An 18,636-nucleotide genomic window follows, 5' to 3' on the forward strand; every position below is an offset into this window, starting at 1 on the left:
CATTTGGGACAGGGAGACTGTTTCTAGCAAGTTACGTGCATTTTCTTGCAAACCAATCTCCTGGTGTGGGTTTTGCTCTGCCCTTTCAACCTTCCAGGAGGCAGAACTGCAGCACCCCTAAAACCACTTGTAAAACGTTGGTCACTCTCTGCATGTCTTATCTGCCTCTTTTTCTTCTTCAAAACCTTGTTGCTGTAAGTTCCAGAACTGAGCTGGGGGAAATCAAGAAGTCCATTGCAATGTTTGGGTTTGTGGTCATGTTGCGCAAAAAATAGTTTTCTCTGTTGTGAAAGTATCCAGCAACTTTAGAAACTAGGAAGCAACTACTTTGCAACAGCCAACCTTTTGGTCCAGTGGCTAAACCAGAAGCCGGGAAAATACACTTCTTCAGGCAGAAATTACAAAAATTTGTACTCACATTTCTCATGGGAAAAAAAAAAATCACCCAGAACTGATTTTTAGGTTGTATTTTTAGTCCCAAACTGGAAATTCCCAGTTCTTCAAAGAATATGGATATCATTGATGAAAGGAGAAACATACAGACTGGAGTTAGGGAAATTTTAGGGAAGTAGAACATTGCTCAAGACGTCTGTGTATCTGAATTGCAGTGATGCCTCTGATAGGGGTCCTTCACCCTTCTCTCTCATTAGAAATTTCTCCTTAGGAGACTCTGGCTTTTTTCGTTCTTGTTACATTTAATTGCTTTCTCTCCCCTTCATTGCCATGCCTCATCCTGCCACATCTCAGCAGAATCTGCAACATCTATCATTTTTTCTGCTACATCGTGGGCAAACTGGCTGGCACTGAATACTACACAGCCTGCTCTGTTTCTGTCTTCACAAATGATTCTCCAGAGTGTTCAGGACCTTCCTCACACGTTCTACAGATGAACATTGCATTGTTCCTGCTCCCAGCCAGTCCAGCACACTCAGCAATATTCTCATCTACGGCTGCTGTACACTGAAAAGTAAAAACCTCTGTGTTGGGAAGCTGGACTGTGGGAATCTGAGACACGTCACTCAGAAGACATCCTCATGCAAGGAGCAGAATCAACATTTATTAATTTTTTTTTAAAAACGAATTAACACACCATGTGCTGAAGGAGAAGGAAACACTACAGCCATGAATAATTTTTCCTTTCAGAGGAGGGACAAGGACACTCCACTGAGTGCTCTTCTTTCAAATTCTGCTCCAGTGATTTGAAGGACAAGTATCCTTTCATTAAATAGTGATGGCCTTTTCCACGTCATTGAGATATTGGCTGGACCAGGAGGCAAGGGAAGTGATGGAGAATTAAGACCCTTGTTTTTGAAGAGGAAAGTGGAAAGGTTCACAGTAGGTCTTTAACATCAGCCTGAACTATTTCGTCAGGACTGATCTCCAGTTTGTAAAGGATGGAGGGGCACAGGCTGGGAACTGAGGTATTTGAAGCTCTGATTTTATGTCCTTCCTCAGAGAAGCTTGACTGCCTGCTCACAAATTCGATAGCAACTTGTGATGCAAAGGACATTATTCCAGTTACTGTAAGTGTTGGGGTCTCTGTTTCCCTTGACATGAATTGCAGCACATTTTTCTGCAAAGAGTAAATTAGGCTCCCCAGGCTTCCAGAACCTGTAAAAGAAAGTTCCTTTATTGGAAATGCACTAGCATGCCTGACAGTGCATGTGGAGTCACCTCAAACAGTTGTGGAAGAGAAAAGAAAAGTCACTGTGACAGAAATCAGGAGCCATAGTTTTGAATAGAAAATTATGTAAGTTTTCTGACTTGCAGAGCAGCTGAAGACAGAAATCCACCTCTGACAAATACCTGCCTTATACAATGTATTGGTCACTTAGACTGAGGGCATGAATTTTAGGGCTCTCCTCACTCCACCAGGATACTCACGTGGCTGTATTTTCATATGGAGTGTGATCCACCCACTGCCACCCATTTTTGTAAGCAGCTAAGCCTATGTAGTATTTTGTTTCATAGATGTTAGTAACTTTTTCTTTTGTCAAGTTGAAGAGGAACTCCTGGAAAAAAAAGCACAATATCCATGAGGGGCAGGACTGAGCACAGAGAGGCATCAGGAGTCCCCGTGGGCTGGGGCTGGTGCTGCAGAGGTGCAGACAGGACCTTCCCCCTCCCCTGCAGGACACTCAGGGGCTCTGAGTCCCCTCCAGGGCCAGCACTGTGTCTCTGCCTGCTGGGTCCCTCTCTCAGCCCTGTGCACTTACCTGCTCTGCCTTGCTGTTGATCACCACCAGCTGGGAGCCCATCCCAGTGCAGTTCTGTGCACTCTCAGACCATGACATCGTGTCAGGGGACAGGAAATAGCAGCTTCCTTGAAACCTTCTCCAGCCCTTTGGGCAGCACATCCAGACATCCACTGTGGGGGAAAAAATCCTGCTTTTGAACAAGATGTGCTGTCCTTCATGGCTGTGAGTTCAAAATAGGCTCCCAGGTGTTAGGTGTGGGGTTTGAACCCAAAGCCTGGATGGAGATAAATGATCTCTTCTGCTCTCCACAAGTAAAGCTGTCAGCAGCCTGGCAGGCTCCTGTCACAAAGCCCCTGCCTGAAGGGGCCTCTTCCCTTTCTCTCTCTGTCCTGCCATGTCTATGCAACCTCTTTTTGATGAGAGACATGGTTTCTGCCTTACCCTTCTTGAGGAAGCAAGATGGGAAGTAGTTGGCTTGCACTTTTCTAGAAACACTTCCATCAGAGAAGAGTTGTCCAAGCTCTCAGCTCATGCAGATTCAGAGCCTTACAGCAAACTACTCTGATGGCCTTGCTGCCACCACAGGCAGTTCCTTACACAGGCAGCTTATCCAAGAGATCTGCCTTATGCCCAGAGATTCAAATGGTGGATTAAAAGCTACAGATATGTTCTCACAATGGTTGAGGCTGCATGAGAAGGGATCTCTGACCTGAGTTTGAGAACTTGCACTACCAGCATTCCAGCACTCCATATTACCATCATTTCATGTGTGACTGTAGCTCAGCTCCCCAGCTATTCTGAACTAAACATCATCCTCCCTCCACTGTCCCTCACACTGACCATCATGCTTGTGTGAACAGGCAGTGAGCCAGCACAGGGAGTGGAGCTGGATTGAGCCAGCCAGTATAAAAGCACTTTCATCTAGATCAGTAGACTAGACTTGCAATAGAGGGGTTGTGTGAGGGGAAGAGTAGGAAGGTTGGTCAAATGCAGGTATGGAATGACCCACCCTCTTTCACTGTCCTGGAGCATGTTTTCCTAGCATTCTTAGTAAAGATGTACAATAGAGTGTCTTCTTACCTCAATTCCCCAGATTCCTTCCTTAAAACAACCCATTGTGACTGACAGTACTATTCCCCACCTCAAAGTTTGGGGAGGAACCAGACAAAATTTTGATGAAGTCCTTTTGTTACTTCTGAGGCTCTCAGAATCACTTACCTTTCTCTGCAGAACTGCTGGGGACACAGTACCACTCTGTAGAGTTCTGGAAGAGAGTCTTGTATGGGCCATAGCTTCCATCAAGTAAAACCACTGAGAAGAGAGGAAACCAAAGCAAAGGGCTACTGTCGTCCTTTTCACCTTGTGCAGGAGCAACCTGTGCTATCCTAACCCTCCTGCTTTGGAGCCCCAAAAGAGACTCTGTTATGTTAACAAGTGATGAAATCTGGATAGAGAAATGAGGTGAGAACAGCAGGCAACTTCTCCCACTACCAGTCATTCCTTCCCTTGGAAGAGCTTCTCTCACCTCAGATTGCTGAGAGACTCACTTGCCCAGCTGACAAATCTGGATTAGAAATCCTCTGAGGATGAGGCGAGGAAAGGGAAAAAGAAATCATGGGATAAGCTAATAAGAGTGGAGAGGTCTGTTTTGGTGAAGGGCATTTGCCTGCCTGGAAGAGGGACTAGCATATGGATTTTCACCTGACAAAAAGCAGTCACCTGAGCCCTTCATCCCAAGGGAATTAAGACACCCTGGAACTTACCAAGGCAGATGGTCACAAAAGCAGCTTTGATTAAAAGGGCAAAAATAAGGAAGACCCAGATGTTCAGCCAGGAGCAGCTTCTCTCTTCTGCTGGAGATGAAAAACAAGAGTGGAAATGTCCCAGGCCAGAGTTAGGAGCAGGATAATCCAGGGGGCTCTGTTCCCCAACAACTTACTGCCGGGGACTGGAAAGCCCCACAGGTGCTGGAAGCAGGTCCTGCAGGCTGTCCCTACCAGAGGCTCAGACTCACAGAGTACAGTAGCACAGGGGCTGCCATGAGGCTGTTTTTTTATTTCCTTGTTTATCACAAGATGTGCCTGTATTCTGCCCAAACCTCACTCCCCCTTTGTCCTGTCAGACCTCCTTTCTCCTCAACACATCTTCCTTGTTGCCTTCCATTACCCTGTCAGTCACTGAACAGTCTTTCTGGATCTCCCTCCTCTTCCTCTCTCTTTAGAGCTTCTTTCTCTCACTACCTGGATTTTGCCTCTGTACCGTGAGCCCCTTTCTGCATTGGCACAGTCCCCCAAAGGAGTGACTGCCCAGCTCAGGGTGTGCACAGCCAGACACACAGAGGGATTGTTTCCACATGGCGAAGAGGCACTTGGGAGAGCCCTGGCTGGTTGTCCTTGGAGACACCAGAGATGGGAGCAGGGACTTGTGCTCAGCAGGATGCAGAGAGCTTTAGCAGGGCAATCACAGAAGGATAGCACCCTTCAGCCCCATTGTTTACAGACACATCACTGAAGGGAATAGCAGAGCATGCTCTGCCTGGACTTCCATTTCCCCTGGCTCTAGGAAAAGGTCATTCTGCCAGCCTGGGCACTGCCCACTTCCCCCATCCGTTACTTTGCTCTTGCCCTAAGCCCCATCTCCTGGTAGGAAATCCAGCCACCGCCCCATGCCCCGGATCCATCCCAGCTCTGTCTTTCCCCCAACTCCTTTGACAGGAGGACAGAAAGGAAGGAAAATATGGGGGTTACCTGCACTTCCAGGACTCATTCTCCCTTGGCCATTCATCATCTCTACAAGAGGATCACACTTCTCCAAGGGTCTTTGTTACCAGTGTGGCCAAAAGAGCCTTCCTCCTGCACAGGCCACCTCCCACACTGGTGTACCCCACAGCACATGGGAATTGGGGAATTTTTCATCATTTCCCGGCCAGGACATTTCACAAGATGCTCATTGCAACACAGAAAGTCACCACCGAGGCAAAGGAAAACAAATGAAGAGGAGGATCTCTGCAGCTCACACAATCTCCCTTTGCTCAGCCTCAGGCAGTTTTTCAGGTCATACATGGCCTTCCCTCTCTGGTGCCTGCTCTCTCCTGCTGAGGGTCCATGTGTGTGGAAATACATGCACAGGCAGATATATTTGGCATTTGCTAGCAAAGGGCTAATCCCACTGAGCACTGCAGATGGGAGCCAAAAATGAGAGGAAAGCATATCTGTGACTGAGTCTCAGCAGTGTCCATGTGCATCCTGAGCACAACAAAGAACTTGCCAACACTGTTTTGAGCTAATTCCATTGGAAGGGAGGCTGGGGCTTTGAGCAAAGGGGTTCAATATGACCTGGCATTGTGGGGCAGAAGGATCGCTAGGCAGTGCCAGAGTCCATGTGCATGACAGATCATGAAGTCTCACTTGGTTGTGACTGCAAAAGCTGCAGGACATATATGGAACTGACTGAGATGTTCCATCAGCTGGTTTCTCCCTGTGGAGAGGGATTCATGGGTGCAGAGACACAGGAATAGGAGAGCTCATAGCAATAGCTCAGGCATTTCAGCTGAAGCATCAGAAGATCAGGGCACGGAACTGCTTACAAGTGAGGACAAGCCTGAGCTCTCTGTAGAAGACATCCTCTGATTCTGTTATCTTGTTTACAACAGGTTGCAGGCAGGATCAGAGCCTACATTTCTAACCATCTTTATGTAACCAATGTTCACAAGCTCTCACACCACATGGAACCACATTAACAAGACTTGTGCACCCTCCAGTCTCCCATCAGCCGCCCAGGAAGTGCAGCTGCAAGAACACATCCCCTTTGTGGAAGCAGGGGTTCCCCTGGTCCCACACACTTCCCACTGGAGATGTAGGGTTCGTGAGTATCCACACCTCTTCCAGCAGCCTGTGAACCACAGGTGAAAGCACAGGGTCATGTTGTCACCCTGCAGAACTGTGGGTCTGTGCCAGCTGCACCGATTGAGGTCACCACAGCACTCAGCTGCCAGAGAGCTTCTTAAAGACAGAGGCGGCCAAGTTGCAGAGTACCTTGAGCTCGATGGCCACATCCTTCCCACTTCCCTCTCCCCTCTCTCTTAAACTGTTCTTGCTTCATCTAAAATCTGTTTACAGACTGTTTCTTCTCTGCCTCAGGAACCTTTCCCTAATGCCCTGGTTACTGTCAAGCTGGTGGTCATGTTCTTCTTTCACAGCAGTGGTTTGAGTAAAATGACCCCTCAAATAGTGGCAGCTATTGAATTCACACAGCTCTTTGCAGTCATACTCCTATTTTTATCACTTACTGTTGTCCAGGCCATCTGAGCAGCATGAAGTCGGATGGGTAAGGCGAGAGAGAATTCCAAGTACAAAGAACAGCAAGTGTGCTCCTGTTCAGAAAAGAACTTGGTGAAGGACATTTTCTCTTTCTCAGTGGTTGATGGCAGTCTCTCCATCAACCTGAATCCCCTGAGCAGTCCTGCTATCCAGTTTTCTGGAATTCCAAATGACTTGAAGGGAAAGACTTATCTGCAACAATGACATACTGGCAAGTGGCCTGGAAGGAAATACTAACAAAGCAAAAGGCAGAAAACACAGCAGAAGTGCTAGCAGCAGGGACAACATAGGAAGAGAGAATTAATCCCAGAGAAAGCTGCTGCAACTGTGCTTTGCCTTCTCACAGCCTGAAAACCAGCCCCAGAGCCCTGAGCCCCAGCAGTGTGTGAGGGCAGCTCACAGAGGCAGCTGTCAGGCTCTGCAACTTGTGCTGCACTTTCTGAGCTTTGTTTTTAGCATGAAAAATGAAATAAATCCAGGAGGACACTGGGGGTTCATTATCATGGATCTTTCTGAGAGAGGTTATGGAGGACCCAAGGATGAGATGGGCTCTGCTGGCTCTCATGCTCCCCAGTGAGGCAGAACTGTTGGGGAAGTAGAGGTTGGGTGTCAGCTTATCTGCAGTAAGTCTGAGATCTTGGGATGCCAGGATCATGTGAGAAGGCAAAAAGCAAAAGCCAGGATCACAGCCAGAGGCTTCAGGATGGCAAACACTGGCCAATTTGAGCATTTGTTTGCAAGACTCCCTTGGGAAGACTCACACTTTGATGATGTGCTTCTGCACTGATCCCCACCCTTTGGGAGCCTGTGTCCTTGCTTTCCAAGACATCTTCAGCCAATATGTGGGAGCAACAACTTACAGAGCCTCTCCAGCCCATTGTGCAGCACCTCTAGTCTCACGGGAGCAGCAATAGCAGGACACAGGGTGAACGTGCCCAAGACAGAGAGGGAATATGGCCTTTTCTCTGGAGAGTCCCCAACGGCATGGGGACAACACTGATTGTTCTCTGCAGGTTGTACCTCAGGCAGCTGACCATATCACTGACCACGTGTCTGAGTAACTGACAGGAAATAGCCAATCTCATTGCAAAGCCAATCTTTACCAGGCAGGAGAGAAGGTTCCTAGGCCTCGACAAGGCAAATGGAGCATCTTTGAGATGGACCTCCTTCACATGAAGAGAGACTGAGTTTGAAGTGTTCAGACCAGAGGAGGGAGGGATGGTACCAACTGCCTGACTATCTGTCTTCCACACAATATTCCCTCTCAGCCAGGTAGGGACGCAGGCTGCAGCATTCATACCCATTTCAAAAACCCTCTGTGTGTAACTGCTGGCCTTCCTGTTGTTCTCAGGATGAGGTTTCCTTCATCAGGCATTTTATGCTTCAGCTTCAGATATTTGGAGACAATGGCTCTCATTGCTGTGGGAGATTGTTCCAGCCCTGCTCTCCTGCTGCCTTCTGGAGAATTACAATACAGGCTCCACCTTCCATTTTAGTCAGCTCCCCAGGGCTTCCAAAGCAGAGAAGTGTTACCCCCCCAACATGGCCTCATCAGCTCTTGCAGGGAGGGATGAGCTCCAGGACCTGGGCTCTCAGGGCTCAGAGGGACATGGAGACAGACTCTTCCAGATCCTGATTCATCCCAAATTCCCAGGATGACTCACCCTTGTTCTCCTCCTACCCTCTTCTCATGGGCATCAGTCCATGATGAATGGAATCCTACCTTCTTCCTACAGCCAATGGGAAGGGGCCATGTCCAGACTGGCAGGGGCTGCTGCTCACCGCAGGCTGACCCCAGGAGTGGACACCCAGCAGAGGAACCTGCTGGTCAGCTCTGTCCTTCAGGGACTGTGCACCTTCAGCTGACTGCACCACAGCAGGCCTGACCCTCCTGTGCTGGGCTGGCTCTTGTGTGGAGGAGGGAAGAGAGGAAATGTGCTCCCTGTCCTGCTTGTGTGCTAAGAGTTATGGCAGAAGGGAGGCCTAAGGGGGATCCTGCATGGCAAAAGCCAGAAACACGTGGGAATGGTGCTAAAGACCCTGGATAAGGAGGTCCCCTCTGGGCAGACCCAAGCCCAGCACCCCAGGCTGGTGTTGGGAGAATCTGTGCACTGCAGAGCATGGCTTCTAGGCTGCAGATGGAGAGGCCCTCACTTGCAGGGCCAGGAGGATGTGCTGTCACTGCTTCTCATTCTTGAAATGACAGCCTGGTAGGCCAGGCAGGAGCTGGCTCCATGAGGGCTCATCTCCTGCATGTTTCAGGAAGAAAGTCTCACCCCAGGACTCCTGTGCAGGAAGAACTCTCAAGGAAGATGGAGAGGCATTCTATGAAGTGAGAGGATACAGTCAGATCACTGAGGAGGAGCACCACTGCTTTTCTTTTGCTCCCTATCCTGTTTTTCAGGCTGTGTTCAGAAGGAGGCAAAGCATGGACTATTTCATTCCACTAATGCAAAGACAGAGCCCTCTGGGGAGGAAAAGGTAACAACAAGTCAAAGAGCAGAAATTGCCATAAAAACTTGAGAAGGGACAAGCCAAGATGCCAGGAGACAAGCTGGGAGGACAAGTGATTTGGGAACTAGAAAACTTAACTCAAAACCAGGGAAGAATACATCCCTGAAAGGCAGATGCATGCAAATACACAGTGGAGAAGAAAGTCACCATGCAAATAAACTCTGAGGGAAGTGGTTAAAATGCTGCTTCGCAAGGATGAGCTTGACCCCCATAAAAGTCCCCAAACCAGAAGACCTGTCTGGCAGTGGGTCACCAGGGGAGGCACATTGACTCTGGGTCTAGATGTGGGACTTAGGGGGACTGAAGAAAGTTGTATTGTGCTCACAGGCAGAGAACTGGGCTTAGGCAGAGCCAGCAGGGAATGAGAGTAGGCTGAGGCAAAGAGACAAAAATGGTGTAAAGAAATAGGTTAAGTAGGAGTTGTGAGGAAAGGTAAGGCTTGGAATTGGGAAGAAAGCAATGGAAGAGGGGAGAAGCATCTCAGCCCTAAAGAGGCCCTGAAGAGCATGGTGGTCATGTTCCCAGCACAGGACACCAAGGGACATTACCTCAAATGGCATCAGAGAAGGATTTCGTTCTGCATGAGATACACATCTGCACTGGGAAGCTGGAGAGGACTGGGACACCAGGAAAGGGAAGGGAGGATATTTGCAGCACAGCACTTCTCCAGTTCCCTGGTACCACCACAGGTCTCTGGTGACAACTGTTTTCTCACAGCTGCCTGTGACACTTCTTCACATCTGCTTGTGTTATTAACTGCATCCCATGGAATGAAGTCAAATTCCTACAAGTGTCAATGCTACAGCAGTGGAAATAGCCTTGCTGAGAGGGACTTTGTACACAAGAATGTTGTGATAGGACAAAGGGAAATGGCTTTAGACTGACATAGGGCAGGTTCTGATTAAATACTAGGGAGGAACAGTGCTTCCTTCCTAATATTTAGGAAGGTGAGGTGGTGAGGCACTGGAACCAGTTGCCCACAGGAGACATGTCCCACCTCTAATATGTTCAAGACACCTGGCTGGATGGGGATATGAGCAACCTGGTCTAGCAGAAGGTGTCCCTGCCCTTGACCTAGGGGCCTTGAAACTAGAATACCCTCTAAAGTCCCTTTTAACCCAAATTATTCCATGATTTGCAGATTATATCCCCACAGCTTAGAGATGGAAAAGGAAAGAGAGATATGCACACAGAACCCAGGACCTTTTTTCGTTAATGTGATATTGTATTTTCTCTGGTCTAAGATTTCAGAATTTGTTCAGCAAAACCAGTACAGCTAGAGAACATTTTGCGTGTGACTCAACAAAAAGCAAACAGCTCTGCTCAAGGAGGCAAAGGACATTGAATCTCTGGATAACTGCCTTCCATTCCTGTGCCTTCCTCCTAGAGAAGTCCATCTCTTTTCTGCCAGAGGCTGCTGGACCCATTCAGAGAGAAGAGGACACAAGAACACAGGACCTGCTTCAAAGAGCCTGAGCCTCCCTGTGTTCTCTGAGCCACCACATGCACTGGGGATGCTGGACAAAGCTCATTGCACTTCCACACACATGGTCCTACCCCACACAGTGAAGATGTGCCAGAGCTCCTGACCCCTCCCAGCAATGTTCCCAGCTCCCTGCTCAGCTCCCAGCTTTACTCAGGACAGGGATATTTCCATCACACAATTACTGCTGCAACTTCACAAATTCGATGATTCTCCAAACTTGAACTGACGTCATTCCAGTTGTTAGGAGGTTGTGTAGGCACATGCATTACAGCGCAATTTTCACCAGTGAAATTATTTGGTTCTCCTTTGCGCCAGAACCTGGGACAGAGACAGGCTTGTTACTCCCCAGTGTCCACTGGAAAAGGCCACAATGGGATGCAAGACTTGAAAACAAGAGACAGACATTCCCAATGCTGATTCATGAACAGAAGTGCTCTTCCTCCCACTCCATATCCCACGGGCACCAGTGACACATGGAAACCTGCCTCCTTCCTACAGCCTTCCAGCACAACAGGGCCCTGCTCCATCCTGCTGGGGGGAACTGATCACCACCACTCACCCCACGCACCTCACTCCCAGCAGAGGCCAGTGTTGGCCTCCAGGGCAAGTGTGTTCTCCAGAAGAAGGCACATCAGGGACAGCCTTGGTGCTCTCTCCCTGTGTCCCATCTCTTTCCATTCATTTCAGCACAGGCCATTTTGTACATACAGGTGCAGTGAATAGAGGTCAGGCCACGCTGGTCATCAGGGTTTTGAAGGGCTCTTGCTGCCAGCAAGTTTTAGTTCTTTCCATGCCTATAGCATTGACTTCCATCTCTCAGGTAGTTAATTCAGCACAGATGGGGCCATGTGAACCTGGTGTCCTACACAGCCCTCTCCTGCTCTATCTTTGATCTCTCACAAGGCAGAGGGGTCATAACTCCCTCTCATGCACCAGCTGAACCTCTCACATCTCTCCTACTTTCTTTCCCTACCAGCAGTCACACCAAACACTCTTCTCCCAGAGATACTCACATTGGTGTCCCATTATATGGAGTCTTGTCCACCCACTGCCACTGGCCCACCTTCTCCAAAAACAGACCAATGTAGAAATTGTCTGGTTTAGGTTCTTTAGATTGTCTTATCTGCACAGACAGGAATTCCTGGCAATCAGAGAGAGAGAGTGCAATGTCCATGAGGGGCAGGACTGAGCACAGAGAGGCATCAGGAGTCCCTGTGGGCTGGGGCTGGTGCTGCAGAGGTGCAGACAGGACCTTCCCCCTCCCCTGCAGGACACTCAGGGGCTCTGAGTCCCCTCCAGGGCCAGCACTGTGTCTCTGCCTGCTGGGTCCCTCTCTCAGCCCTGTGCACTTACCTGCTCTGCCTTGCTGTTGATCACCACCAGCTGGGAGCCCATCCCAGTGCAGTTCTGTGCACTCTCAGACCATGACATCGTGTCAGGGGACAGGAAATAGCAGCTTCCTTGAAACCTTCTCCAGCCCTTTGGGCAGCACGTCCAGCCTCTCTCTGTGCAGGGAGAGGCAGAGAGATGAAGGCTACTAACAAGAGAGGGTGATTGCAGAGATCCAGATTTTCCAGGGACAGTGCTCATGTCCTCCTCAGTGACATTTCCTGACAGAAAGTGCTTGAAAACACAGGGATAGTACAGACATTTCTCCCCATTGCTTTTGACTATGACCAGTGAGGTTTGTGTATCCAAAGCCGTGGCAATCCTTGTAAGGGGATCTCAGGTGTCTCCAAAGTTCTCCTGGGGATGTGGTTTGACTTGCCCTGGTACAGCCTCCTTGAGGCCCTTAGCCCCAGGGAAGAGGGGACACTGTGAGTACTGACCTGTGCCTTGTGGCAGCGCTGAGTCGCACTCCCACTCCGAGAACTGCTGCTGCAGGGCCGAGGGCTGGTCACTGCTGTGGCTGAAGGGAACCACTGCAGAGGGAGAGGAAAGGCAGCAGGATTACCCCTTCCTCCCAGCTCCTCACCCAGCATCTCTGGCCCCTTGACTCTCCTTCCACCATTTCCCCAGCAAGCATTGTCCCAGCTGTCACCTCTCCTGGCCCACACCAGTGGCACAGCTGCCTTCCCAGCCAGAAAGGGACCGTCTTCCAAGTCAGACAGCAGAGGGACCCCTGGAAGCACATCCCACTGGGGACATGCCACACACAGGGCAGGAGTGATCCCTCCCAACCACAGCCACTCTGCCATGCACATACCCACAGCCCAGCTGCCAGTCTACAAAGCAGCCTCTCATTCTCACACTTTGTCTCTTCCTCAGCTACACATCAACAGGCATTTGGAGGAGTTACCTCCAGCTGGGCCTGTTCCATCAGCAACACCCAGTCCAGGTGAAGGGAACCACTGACAGCTGGAGCTGCTGAAACCAAGGTGCAGCATAAATCCCTAGGACTTACTAGCTCCAGTTTGTGGGGAATAATGCACTCTTGGTGACAGGCCACAGCCACAATCCCAAGGACTTACTAGTAACTCAAACACACAGGAGGATGGATTAGGAGCTGATCAGGGTGTGCTGAACAATCCAGATGCCTGGATCCTGATGCTTAACAATCCAGATTCATCATCAGTCATTTAATTTAGAAGTGTTTTTACTTATGAGCAGAACAATCCTAGTGGCTCCAGTGCCTGATTAGTGAATTGCTGTAATGGAAGAAGGCTCAGAGGCGGTGGGCAAGGGCAATGCCTGGCTGACCACCCCCATTGCCAATAAAGGTGTCCTTATCCCTACACAAAGATAAAGGATGAGAAGAAAGTTGACTTTTAGTTTTGTTCAGCTGAGGGCTTTGACCTGCTGTGGAGCTGTTCATCCCTGTAGGGATCAAAAAGGGTCAGTGTATTCCTCAGTTAGCCATGAAACTTCTCTTGGCTGAGAGACACTGGTACTGCCTTAGCCTTCCTGGGAAAGCAGGATAGGAAATCATTGGCTCACAGTCCTCTGGAAACACTTCCATCAGAGAAGAGCTGTCCAAGCCCCCAGCTCATGCAGACTGAGAGAGACTTAGAGCAAACTGCTCTGACAGCCTTGCTGCCTCCACAGGCAGTTCATTACACAGCCAGATCTCTTGGATACGAGGTCTGTCTTATGGCCAGAGATTCAAATGGTGGATGAAAAGCTTCAGATATGTTCTCACAAAGAGCCAGGCTGCATGAGAAGGGACCTCTGACCTGTGTTTTGGTGAAGGGCATTTTCCTGCTGGCAGAGGGTCTAGGATATGGGTTTTCCACCTGACCAAAGGAAGTCACCTGAGCCCTTCATCCTGAGGGAATAATACACCTGGAACTCACCAAGGTAGAGGCACAAGGACACAAAGGCAGCTTTGATTAAAAGGGCAAAAATTAGGAAGACCCAGATGTTCAGCCAGGAGCAGCTTCTCTCTTCTGTGGGGGCTGAAAAACACAAAGCAAGAGTGAGCATGCCCCAGGCCAGAGTTAGGAGCAGGATAATCCAGGGGGCTCTGTTCCCCAACAACTTACTGCCGGGGACTGGAGAGCCCCACAGGTGCTGGAAGCAGGTCCTGCAGGCTGTCCCTACCAGAGGCTCAGACTCACAGAGTACAGTAGCACAGGGGCTGCCATGAGGCTGTTTTTTTATTTCCTTGTTTATCACAAGATGTGCCTGTATTCTGCCCAAACCTCACTCCCCCTTTGTCCTGTCAGACTCCTTTCTCCTCAACACATCTTCCTTGTTGCCTTCCATTACCCTGTCAGTCACTGAACAGTCTTTCTGCATCTCCCTCCTCTTCCTCTCTCTTTAGAGCTTCTTTCTCTCACTACCTGGATTTTGCCTCTGTACCGTGAGCCCCTTTCTGCATTGGCACAATCCCCCAAAGGAGTGACTGCCCAGCTCAGGGTGTGCACAGCCAGACACACAGAGGGATTGTTTCCACATGGCGAAGAGGCACTTGGGAGAGCCCTGGCTGGTTGTCCTTGGAGACACCAGAGATGGGAGCAGGGACTTGTGCTCAGCAGGATGCAGAGAGCTTTAGCAGGGCAATCACAGAAGGATAGCACCCTTCAGCCCCATTGTTTACAGACACATCACTGAAGGGAATAGCAGAGCATGCTCTGCCTGGACTTCCATTTCCCCTGGCTCTAGGAAAAGGTCATTCTGCCAGCCTGGGCACTGCCCACTTCCCCCATCCGTTACTTTGCTCTTGCCCTAAGCCCCATCTCCTGGTAGGAAATCCAGCCACCGCCCCATGCCCCGGATCCATCCCAGCTCTGTCTTTCCCCCAACTCCTTTGACAGGAGGACAGAAAGGAAGGAAAATATGGGGGTTACCTGCACTTCCAGGACTCATTCTCCCTTGGCCATTCATCATCTCTACAAGAGGATCACACTTCTCCAAGGGTCTTTGTTACCAGTGTGGCCAAAAGAGCCTTCCTCCTGCACAGGCCACCTCCCACACTGGTGAGGAGCCTTCATAGGTTTTAATCTGGTGGCCTCTAAAAGCCATACCCTGGGTGTACCCCACAGCACATGGGAATTGAGGAACTTCCATCATTGCCGTGGCAGGACATTTCACACAATACTCACTGCAACCCAGAATTTGACCAAGAGAAGGGAAAACAAATAAAGAGGAGCATCTCTGCAGCTCACACAATCTCCCTTTGCTCAGCCTCAGGCAGTTTCTCAGGTCATACATGGCCTTCCCTCTCTGGTGCCTGCTCTCTCCTGCTGAGGGTCCATGTGTGTGGAAATACATGCACAGGCAGATATATTTGGCATTTGCTAGCAAAGGGCTAATCCCACTGAGCACTGCAGATGGGAGCCAAAAATGAGAGGAAAGCATATCTGTGACTGAGTCTCAGCAGTGTCCATGTGCATCCTGAGCACAACAAAGAACTTGCCAACACTGTTTTGAGCTAATTCCATTGGAAGGGAGGCTGGGGCTTTGAGCAAAGGGGTTCAATATGACCTGGCATTGTGGGGCAGAAGGATCGCTAGGCAGTGCCAGAGTCCATGTGCATGACAGATCATGAAGTCTCACTTGGTTGTGACTGCAAAAGCTGCAGGACATATATGGAACTGACTGAGATGTTCCATCAGCTGGTTTCTCCCTGTGGAGAGGGATTCATGGGTGCAGAGACACAGGAATAGGAGAGCTCATAGCAATAGTTCAGGAATTTCAGCTGAAGCATCAGAAGATCAGGGCACGGAACTGCTTACAAGTGAGGACAAGCCTGAGCTCTCTGTAGAAGACATCCTCTGATTCTGTTATCTTGTTTACAACAGGTTGCAGGCAGGATCAGAGCCTACATTTCTAACCATCTTTATGTAACCAATGTTCACAAGCTCTCACACCACATGGAACCACATTAACAAGACTTGTGCACCCTCCAGTCTCCCATCAGCCGCCCAGGAAGTGCAGCTGCAAGAACACATCCCCTTTGTGGAAGCAGGGGTTCCCCTGGTCCCACACACTTCCCACTGGAGATGTAGGGTTCGTGAGTATCCACACCTCTTCCAGCAGCCTGTGAACCACAGGTGAAAGCACAGGGTCACGTTGTCACCCTGCAGAACTGTGGGTCTGTGCCAGCTGCACCGATTGAGGTCACCACAGCACTCAGCTGCCAGAGAGCTTCTTAAAGACAGAGGCGGCCAAGTTGCAGAGTACCTTGAGCTCGATGGCCACATCCTTCCCACTTCCCTCTCCCCTCTCTCTTAAACTGTTCTTGCTTCATCTAAAATCTGTTTACAGACTGTTTCTTCTCTGCCTCAGGAACCTTTCCCTATTGCCCTGGTTACTGTCAAGCTGGTGGTCATGTTCTTCTTTCACAGCAGTGGTTTGAGTAAAATGACCCCTCAAATAGTGGCAGCTATTGAATTCACACAGCTCTTTGCAGTCATACTCCTATTTTTATCACTTACTGTTGTCCAGGCCATCTGAGCAGCATGAAGTCGGATGGGTAAGGCGAGAGAGAATTCCAAGTACAAAGAACAGCAAGTGTGCTCCTGTTCAGAAAAGAACTTGGTGAAGGACATTTTCTCTTTCTCAGTGGTTGATGGCAGTCTCTCCATCAACCTGAATCCCCTGAGCAGTCCTGCTATCCAGTTTTCTGGAATTCCAAATGACTTGAAGGGAAAGACTTATCTGCAACAATGACATACTGGCAAGTAGCCTGGAAGGAAATACTAACAAAGCAAAAGGCAGAAAACACAGCAGAAGTGCTAGCAGCAGGGACAACATAGGAAGAGAGAATTAATCCCAGAGAAAGCTGCTGCAACTGTGCTTTGCCTTCTCACAGCCTGAAAACCAGCCCCAGAGCCCTGAGCCCCAGCAGTGTGTGAGGGCAGCTCACAGAGGCAGCTGTCAGGCTCTGCAACTTGTGCTGCACTTTCTGAGCTTTGTTTTAGCATGAAAAATGAAATAAATCCAGGAGGACACTGGGGGTTCATTATCATGGATCTTTCTGAGAGAGGTTATGGAGGACCCAAGGATGAGATGGGCTCTGCTGGCTCTCATGCTCCCCAGTGAGGCAGAACTGTTGGGGAAGTAGAGGTTGGGTGTCAGCTTATCTGCAGTAAGTCTGAGATCTTGGGATGCCAGGATCATGTGAGAAGGCAAAAAGCAAAAGCCAGGATCACAGCCAGAGGCTTCAGGATGGCAAACACTGGCCAATTTGAGCATTTGTTTGCAAGACTCCCTTGGGAAGACTCACACTTTGATGATGTGCTTCTGCACTGATCCCCACCCTTTGGGAGCCTGTGTCCTTGCTTTCCAAGACATCTTCAGCCAATATGTGGGAGCAACAACTTACAGAGCCTCTCCAGCCCATTGTGCAGCACCTCTAGTCTCACGGGAGCAGCAATAGCAGGACACAGGGTGAACGTGCCCAAGACAGAGAGGGAATATGGCCTTTTCTCTGGAGAGTCCCCAACGGCATGGGGACAACACTGATTGTTCTCTGCAGGTTGTACCTCAGGCAGCTGACCATATCACTGACCACGTGTCTGAGTAACTGACAGGAAATAGCCAATCTCATTGCAAAGCCAATCTTTACCAGGCAGGAGAGAAGGTTCCTAGGCCTCGACAAGGCAAATGGAGCATCTTTGAGATGGACCTCCTTCACATGAAGAGAGACTGAGTTTGAAGTGTTCAGACCAGAGGAGGGAGGGATGGTACCAACTGCCTGACTATCTGTCTTCCACACAATATTCCCTCTCAGCCAGGTAGGGACGCAGGCTGCAGCATTCATACCCATTTCAAAAACCCTCTGTGTGTAACTGCTGGCCTTCCTGTTGTTCTCAGGATGAGGTTTCCTTCATCAGGCATTTTATGCTTCAGCTTCAGATATTTGGAGACAATGGCTCTCATTGCTGTGGGAGATTGTTCCAGCCCTGCTCTCCTGCTGCCTTCTGGAGAATTACAATACAGGCTCCACCTTCCATTTTAGTCAGCTCCCCAGGGCTTCCAAAGCAGAGAAGTGTTACCCCCCCAACATGGCCTCATCAGCTCTTGCAGGGAGGGATGAGCTCCAGGACCTGGGCTCTCAGGGCTCAGAGGGACATGGAGACAGACTCTTCCAGATCCTGATTCATCCCAAATTCCCAGGATGACTCACCCTTGTTCTCCTCCTACCCTCTTCTCATGGGCATCAGTCCATGATGAATGGAATCCTACCTTCTTCCTACAGCCAATGGGAAGGGGCCATGTCCAGACTGGCAGGGGCTGCTGCTCACCGCAGGCTGACCCCAGGAGTGGACACCCAGCAGAGGAACCTGCTGGTCAGCTCTGTCCTTCAGGGACTGTGCACCTTCAGCTGACTGCACCACAGCAGGCCTGACCCTCCTGTGCTGGGCTGGCTCTTGTGTGGAGGAGGGAAGAGAGGAAATGTGCTCCCTGTCCTGCTTGTGTGCTAAGAGTTATGGCAGAAGGGAGGCCTAAGGGGGATCCTGCATGGCAAAAGCCAGAAACACGTGGGAATGGTGCTAAAGACCCTGGATAAGGAGGTCCCCTCTGGGCAGACCCAAGCCCAGCACCCCAGGCTGGTGTTGGGAGAATCTGTGCACTGCAGAGCATGGCTTCTAGGCTGCAGATGGAGAGGCCCTCACTTGCAGGGCCAGGAGGATGTGCTGTCACTGCTTCTCATTCTTGAAATGACAGCCTG

At 49.8% G+C, this 18,636-nt stretch overlaps 2 protein-coding genes across 2 annotated transcripts; both read right to left on the reverse strand.

Annotated features, from left to right (window-relative positions):
* Nucleotides 1-1,111: 1,111 nt before the first annotated feature.
* LOC128783733 (C-type lectin domain family 4 member E-like) lies at nt 1,112-4,964 on the reverse strand. The gene is made up of 6 exons (XM_053934761.1): nt 4,946-4,964; nt 3,962-4,051; nt 3,417-3,509; nt 2,217-2,368; nt 1,885-2,012; nt 1,112-1,611 (listed from the first exon to the last, which is right to left on the reverse strand). The coding sequence occupies exons 1-6, from the start codon at nt 4,962-4,964 to the stop codon at nt 1,452-1,454; spliced, it is 642 nt and encodes a 213-aa protein (XP_053790736.1). The 3' UTR covers nt 1,112-1,451.
* A 5,290-nt stretch (nt 4,965-10,254) lies between these two features.
* LOC128784079 (C-type lectin domain family 4 member E-like) lies at nt 10,255-14,846 on the reverse strand. Its single transcript, XM_053935356.1, has 6 exons — nt 14,807-14,846; nt 13,811-13,912; nt 12,347-12,439; nt 11,871-12,022; nt 11,531-11,658; nt 10,255-10,835 (listed from the first exon to the last, which is right to left on the reverse strand). Exons 1-6 carry the CDS (start codon nt 14,844-14,846, stop codon nt 10,688-10,690), a joined length of 663 nt encoding a protein of 220 aa, XP_053791331.1. The 3' UTR covers nt 10,255-10,687.
* Nucleotides 14,847-18,636: the final 3,790 nt, after the last annotated feature.

The sequence above is a fragment of the Vidua chalybeata genome, chromosome 2 (genome assembly GCF_026979565.1).
Source record: "Vidua chalybeata isolate OUT-0048 chromosome 2, bVidCha1 merged haplotype, whole genome shotgun sequence".
Classification (NCBI taxonomy): Eukaryota; Metazoa; Chordata; class Aves; order Passeriformes; family Viduidae; genus Vidua; species Vidua chalybeata.